Source organism: Drosophila grimshawi, unplaced genomic scaffold (genome assembly GCF_018153295.1).
Source record: "Drosophila grimshawi isolate 15287-2541.00 unplaced genomic scaffold, ASM1815329v1 contig_1006, whole genome shotgun sequence".
NCBI lineage: Eukaryota > Metazoa > Arthropoda > Insecta > Diptera > Drosophilidae > Drosophila > Drosophila grimshawi.
Window position 1 is genome coordinate 2,799,551 of NW_025062489.1, and position 7,276 is coordinate 2,806,826.

General features: G+C 46.2%; 3 protein-coding genes across 3 annotated transcripts; 2 read left to right on the forward strand and 1 right to left on the reverse strand.

Moving 5' to 3' along the window:
- Positions 1-65: 65 nt before the first annotated feature.
- LOC6565283 (sepiapterin reductase) lies at positions 66-1,170 on the reverse strand. The gene has a single exon (XM_001991095.2). It carries the CDS (start codon positions 1,036-1,038, stop codon positions 232-234), a length of 807 nt encoding a protein of 268 aa, XP_001991131.1. The 5' UTR covers positions 1,039-1,170; the 3' UTR covers positions 66-231.
- Positions 1,171-2,190: 1,020 nt separating this feature from the next.
- LOC122322543 lies at positions 2,191-4,288 on the forward strand. Its single transcript, XM_043215255.1, has 4 exons — positions 2,191-2,342; positions 2,418-2,606; positions 3,346-3,425; positions 3,482-4,288. Exons 1-4 carry the CDS (start codon positions 2,286-2,288, stop codon positions 4,008-4,010), a joined length of 855 nt encoding a protein of 284 aa, XP_043071190.1. The 5' UTR covers positions 2,191-2,285; the 3' UTR covers positions 4,011-4,288.
- Positions 4,289-5,122: 834 nt separating this feature from the next.
- Positions 5,123-7,018, forward strand: LOC122322581. Its single transcript, XM_043215373.1, has 2 exons — positions 5,123-5,549; positions 5,613-7,018. Exons 1-2 carry the CDS (start codon positions 5,207-5,209, stop codon positions 6,872-6,874), a joined length of 1,605 nt encoding a protein of 534 aa, XP_043071308.1. The 5' UTR covers positions 5,123-5,206; the 3' UTR covers positions 6,875-7,018.
- Positions 7,019-7,276: the final 258 nt, after the last annotated feature.

Here is a 7,276-nt window from a genome sequence, read left to right on the forward strand (position 1 = left end):
ATAGAATTGGGTTAATAAGGCAAACCCCAAGGAACCAAGGAAAGGCAATAAATGAAATACATAAATTTTTGCTTTTCGGATGTTTTGTTGCCATAACAGCCAAAATTTATTTAAGTCCGTTTTCATAGGCACAGATTGGTTAATATCATTCGTCATGTTAACGTGCGTTTCTGCGAACCAGATCCAATCGGGGAGTGGGTCTGGATGCAGAGACCACGACTGCATTGCTACTCATAAGTTGAAAGTGTCGTAATAGTCCACATCATGACCGGATACAAAGGCGATCTTCTCCAGAATGTTGATCAGTTTCAGTGTTGACTGCAGTGGCTGGACGCGTAGCATTATCTGGTCCTGTGATACCATCAATAGTTCCTCCGGTATCAGATAATTGCCATTGATACCGCACTGGGTTTGATGAGTATCAAACAGACCAGGCCCATAGCTCAACACATGGACATCGGCGAGCGCCTCTTCCGAGGCCATGGAACGGAAGTACATGTCACGAGCTCGCTTGCACGAGCAGAGCAGCGTGTTGTACACCAGCGGACGCACTTGCAACGACGAAGTCACATTGACCACCAGCTTCTCAATGCCCGTTAAGGCTTCGGAATTCAAAAAGTGTTGATTAAGTGCCACCGGCGCGTAAAGGTGACGCTGCACATAATCGGTCCAAGCCAATTCCGTCTGTGGCTCCATCAATATATGGGTGGCGGCATCGCCTTCATTGTGCACGATAATGGCACGTTCGAAGTCATTACGATGACGGCCTTGCAAGGATTGCTCCAGCAGGTGGGCGCCATTGCTATGGTCCGCATTCAAAAGACCAGTGAATATTTGCACCGAATTTGGTTTCAATTGTTGCTTCAACAGCTTTTCCAACAATTCCAATTGCGCCCGATTCTCGTCCAGAATTAGCGCCATCGAGCCCGTTGCCAGGCGGCCGCACATCTCCTGGGCGAGCATCTGGCCAAGCGGATTCGAGCTGCCGCTTAACACCAGGAAGGTGCGTGCATTTAAGTTCACTTTTTTTGCCGCCATTTTTCGCTTAAGTCCTGAGAATGTCGAATTACGTAGATTGTAGATTGTAGAAGTTTCTTGCTGATGCTTGTATTACGAACACTTGCTGTTGTACAACTGAACTATGGCAAGCGCTACTTATTAAATGGTAGATTATTTTGCTGCTGATAAACAATCCGGGAAACATGTGTATTATATGGAACATTCAATTGGAATAAAGAACGCTAATCTTTGACACACCGATAATTACATACCCTTGTCGAATATGTCAATCGGCTGCCATCCAGCTCTGTTTTACAACTGGATTTGAGCTGTAAATTCTGTTGACAGTTGTGAAGTAAATATTTCGATTGCACAGCTTAGATTTGACCGTTGTAAGCTATAGAATATAGTGATCCGATTCGGGCGGACGTTGACTCCTGGGTGAACGAAGGAAAAAGGCGGAAATACGCCAAGTTGCAACTCAATCAATTTTTAAGCTGAGGAGCACAACTTAGACAAGAAATGAGTAGACATACAGACAGACTTGGCAATAGCAACTCGACTAATCAAGTCGAAGACATCTCCATGCCACGACAAAATTGTAATACCCTCTACAAGGGTATAATTAGGACAGAGACTGATACTGGGCTTTAACAAAAAAAAAAAGAAAGAAGATGAACAATCGACTAGACGTCGGTAGCGAGAGAGACAACGACAGCAGCGGTAATGATATGAATTTCATGGAATTTGCCCAGTTCTGTTTATCAACACATCCCATAACATCCACATGTCGCTGTACACTAGCCGTTGGGTTCTTGGGCACGTGCAACTGCCGAGCGAAAGCAGCAGCCACAGCAGCCGCATTCAGCAACAGCAACTGCGAAGCCAGCCCTGAGCCTGACGTGTAACCCTGGCGCACTAAAATGAGAAAGTGTCCCCGCTGATGATGAAGATGAAGCCATGCCATGATGATGCCGAATTTCTTTTCGCTCGAATTACGATGAGAGTTGAGAGTGCATAGACAACAAGAACATTAAAATAATACAAATATAATGAAGTGCACCAACAACTCGGTACAACAACAACAACAAGAAGATGAGCTGAGCTGAACTGAGCTGAACTGAGCTGAGTTTTGAACTTGGGTATAAAACGTGTCGGTCTCATCGGGGTGACTTCAAACGTTAAACGAGCGCAGAGCAGCACGCGACAGATAAGACGAGCCACCCATCAGTATATACATATAATAATAATAATAACACGAATAATACAAATAATACCGAACTAAGATGCACGGGTGCAAATTACTGTTGACATTGCTGCTGGCGCTGCTCTGCAGCCAGGGTGTAAGTACAATTGACTAAAATTTGCACATTTGGACAAACAGCTTATCTATCTATCATCTGCATCTATCTAAGCAGTTGCGTGCGGCCTGCGTGTGCTCGGAGAAGGGCACGGATTACTGCCAGAGCTGCCAGGGACCGACAATAGTGCGACCAAAGCCGCGCTACTATGAGCAGGGCGAGGTGAATCTATCGCCCATTGGTGACAATTGCTGGTGCAGTAAGCAGCTCATCGAACCCGCCCAGCTGCCCAAGACCTGCGGCAAAGTACGTGAGCTCTTTCAATATGTGCATGCGTTTAACAATCTGCTGAGCCGCCGCATGCTTGAGGGCGCCATCGAGGCCAAGACGTTGGCGGCACAACGTCTGGCCGAGCGGCTGCAGCGCTTGGAGCATGTGGACTGCCCCAAGAGGGGTCGTGCAGTTCACATGCTGCCATCGAGCTACGGCTATGGCTATGGCCGATGACTAATCCAGTGGCTAGCCAAACTTAAGCTTAGCATCATCAAAAATCAAATCCAGTTACACTAAAGACTACCACAATGCCCAGTTCCCAGTTCCCAGTTTAACACAACAGCACACATACATGCATAATTAACACCATATCTATATAGATATATATACATACATAGATACACACATTTATCCTCGGCAGCTGACAGTTGACAGTCGACTGTTGACTGTTGAAAGCTGCGAGCAACGTTTCCGCATGCAAGCGCTATCAGCTATCAACGTTCAATGTGAACAGTATTAGGGCAACAGCAGCAACGTTGTTCTTGCGTCATCAGAACTGACACCACAACAACCAACACCACCACCAACACCACCATTGCCAGCACCAACATGTTCATCATCATCATCATCAGCATAATGGACTTGGGCCGCATTGATCGCTCTGTCGTCATTATCATCCCGTACGTGCGCCAAGCATCAACAATCTCATGCAATGATAGAATTCAAAACTCAAATACGATACCGATACCCAAAACTCTCGTCGTTTCCACAGAAGCCATGCAAGCCCACCTGCAGCTGCCAGAATGAAGATAGCAGCTACAGCAGCTCCAGTACAAGCTCCAGCTATGATAAGTATGTAAACAATCGATCGCTGCTCCTCCTGTTTTGACACAACTCTTTTATTTTAGCATTCGGTATGTGTCCGAGAAGTCACATGATGACAGTGCACCAGCAGATCCCATAAGCGTTAGTCTGGCTGTTCAGGCTGGCAAGGCAATCAATGTGCCCGAGGCGAAGTTGGCATATGGATTTGCGCAGAAGCCTGTGGATGGACAGCAAAAGGTCTTCCATTCTAATGTGGCCGAGGAGAATCTGTTCAAGCTGAAAAGCGACGTCATCACACTGAAGAAGCGCACCTATGCCGTCAAGCAGGAAGACGAGGAATATGTTGAGGAAGAGGAGGAGAAAGCCAACGACGATGATGAGTCAACGCCACAGTTGACATACAAGCAGCTTGGTTACATTACCGAACAATACAAAAACCCCAAGTTCAGAAAGATTAATACCCGCAAATCAAGCTACAGTTCCGACTCCAGCAGCGATAGCTATGCCAAGGTGGGCGGCAAAGTAACCGTCGACTGTGGTTTCAAGCCTGGTCGCGTCACTTCTTACCGCAATGCACGTCGGCAGGAGGTTGAGGGTGGCAGCCATTATTAGATGGTGAAGTTTGGCGCAGAAACGGACTCTGTGTCAGCCTGTAAATAATTAATTGTATCTGAATGGAAATGGATATATGTTTGTATGTATGTATCTATGTATGTATTAGTATTTAAATACACAAATCAAGAAATGTTTAAAGCTAAGCAGAATACGTATATTTTAGGCATGTTGGACATTTTGCACATTTTATTATTTGATTTTCTACCAAAACATGCACATTTGTATGTACTGGGGAAATAAATATTCACGGCATACTCCATTAAAAAACCGTTTAAGAATTTTGTTTGAATGCAGGCAAAAAAAAAGAGGCGTTTTTAGTTCATTGAAGCTCAGCCAAATCTTGCTTGTAATTTAATATCTGGAAGAGCATGCTCGACAAGATAATTTGCACTTAAAGATTTTAATCAGTTGAACGAAAGAAAAAACCTTTTCGCGATAAGCAAAGAACGCGTTTGACTGATCATTTTCATAAGCATATTTTTTCTTAATTTTTTTACCCCAAAAGTATACAGCGCATAATAAACATTACTTAATAAACATAAACTTGCGATCTTTCTTCTTTTTTTTTTTTGTTATGATGAAAATATTAGCATAAACAAGACGGACTTTAAAGGCGGCTACTATTTTGTGTGAGATGTATCGAATAATGGATGGGCTTTCGTGTTCAAAAGAATGCAGTTGTAAATCAAACATAAACATAAATGCATAAATAATTAAAAATATGGTAAATATTGTATTTAGTTGCCCCTAGTCCAAGTCCAAGTGCAACACTTGCTGCGGCACTGAAATAAACGAACGCTGGGAACATGACTTTTGACGGAAAATATCGCAAGTGCATATTATTTGAAAAGGTCAGCGCGACCAACAACAACAGCAACAACAACAAGAGCAGCAGTTTAAACGAAACATAAACAACAACAATAATAACAACTTAGAGCGAAAGCAGAAAAAACATTGTTCAAGTTCAAGTTCATCGAGAGTCGTCGCCGCTGACCAGAACAGACAGAGCGCTCCAGACGTGGTCGTTGGGTTGTTGCGTGAGAGATTGCACTGGGATGGAGTCGAAGCCGATATAAAGAATGGAACACGCCGAGCTTTGGCTAGTAGCCAATACGTCTGACACCAAAGCAGACGCCGTTTGATACCACAACAAATACATACAAGTGCATACAATCCATATCCATATCCATATCATGTTTGCGATGCACTCGATCATGGTGGTGCTCTTGCTGCTAACGATGCTGCTTGTCAACGCTGCGCCAGCACCGACGCCGGTTCAGGTCGTCTATACGGGCGACGAGGGCTGCGATTGCCCCACCCAGCTTGGCTATCAGTTAAATGTGCCCAGACCGAGCAAGCCAAAGCAGTATACGGGCGGCGAGTATGGCTATCGTGTGGAGAAGCCCGTGCAGGCCAAGGCAAAGATCAGTTACAGCTTCGATTTCACCGTGGAGGAACCACGTACGCCAGCACCACCCAAAAACAAGCCAGCCAAGCTGTATGCCAAGGTGGATCGTGTTACGGCCACCAAATCAGGTGAGTCTTTTATTTTGAAATGATTTGCACGCGCGTCAACTAATGCACAACTTTCATTGTTAGATTGTCGCGCCCAGGACAAGTCGACCTGTACCTGCAGCAGATGCTCCACGGCCAAGCCAAGGTACGTAGCCCAGCCGCCCAACTCAAGTCCGAATGCTATACGTCGTCGTCGTGATCTGAGCTCCGGTCCCGGCTCACTGCTGCGCAAGCGTTTAATGCGACAGCAGCAGCTGCAGGAGCGTCCGCCGCGATATGTTAAATTCTATCACAAGGATCTGAGCCCACAGCAGCAGCACAAGATGCATCTGTTTGGGCTGGTGCCCCCACAGACGACGTCGTCCAAGAGCAAGCGCAAGTCGAAAAAGACGCCCTCTTTAAGATCGGGCCATGACAAACGGTGGCTGGGACTGAGAACCCGTCACATGACAAAGCGCGACATTAAGGGTGAGTATGATCTGCTGGAACAGGAGCGTGCCAACGCTGATCTGACCGCTCCAGAGATCATACAATTCATGCCGGAGACGCTTAATCCCAGTTTCAAACGTGGACAATGCCATATGGGCTGTGGTGCCATTACAGCCAGTGCACCACCATCCGATACTGCTGAGGATGCCCAGCATATGAGCAGTCCTGCCATCACCGAGCAGCCCGAGCAATCCGAGCAATCCGAGCAGCCGGAGCAGCAGCCAGAGCAGCAGCCAGAGCAGCCGGAGCAATCGGAAGAGCCATCACTAGTTAATTCGATTCCCGCCAAGCGTTCGACTTTCAGCTATTTTCCACTGCAGATACCATCGCCGTTGACTGGCAACTACAATGAATATAAGTTTGTGGATGATTCACAACTGCGGGCTTTGCTGTCGACCACCTCGGTGCCGGATCCGCTTGAGCAGAGCTCAACACCGCTGCAATTCGCCGGCGATTTGCAATCGATAAATCCTCGAAATTATGCAAAATCAGTGCTTGGCATTGGCAGTGGCTATCCGGTGGAGCATATGGCCGACAATCATCTGGACACCATCATTTCGGGCATTGTTTACAAGCATCCGGATTATGTTGATAACAATTCACATTATGGTGGTGCCCTGGTCGACCCAGAGCCTGAGCAAAAGAAGCAGACGACCGACTTTCTTAAGAAGCTCATTGATGGTCGCCTAGGCGGATGGGGCTTCGATGCATCCACCGAGCCCGAGTCGGCGGTTCAAGCTGACTACTCACGGACGCCATCTAAGACGTATGGCTACAATAGTCACACCCTTGACGGCTACAGCTTGGACACCTACAATGTGCCACCCATCAGTGACTATCTGCGCACCTGGTTCTAGGCACCCATCCGCACCTCCTTCTACCTTTCACAAATCTCTGTATAGTGTATAGTTGTTTATGTAGGGAATTCTTCTGTGGTCTTATTGCTATGCTTGTTGGCTAGTTTCTAATAATAATAATAATAAACAAACAAAAAATAAGAAAAAAACGAAACAAAAAAATAACAAAAATAAATTGAAAATCATTGTGGCAGTTTTTTGTTCACTCTCTGAATTCGCTTCTCGTTGCAGCTGCTACGGCGACAGTGATGACAACGGCGGCTATGGCTCAAGCTACTAAAGAAGAAGACCCAACGGGCCGGGCCAACAAGCCCGAATTCTGCTGAGATCTGCGAATATTGACGGGCCATAAATTTAGGCCAGTGGAACAGTGCCCGCCCCACTTCTATGTCGCTGTGTGTA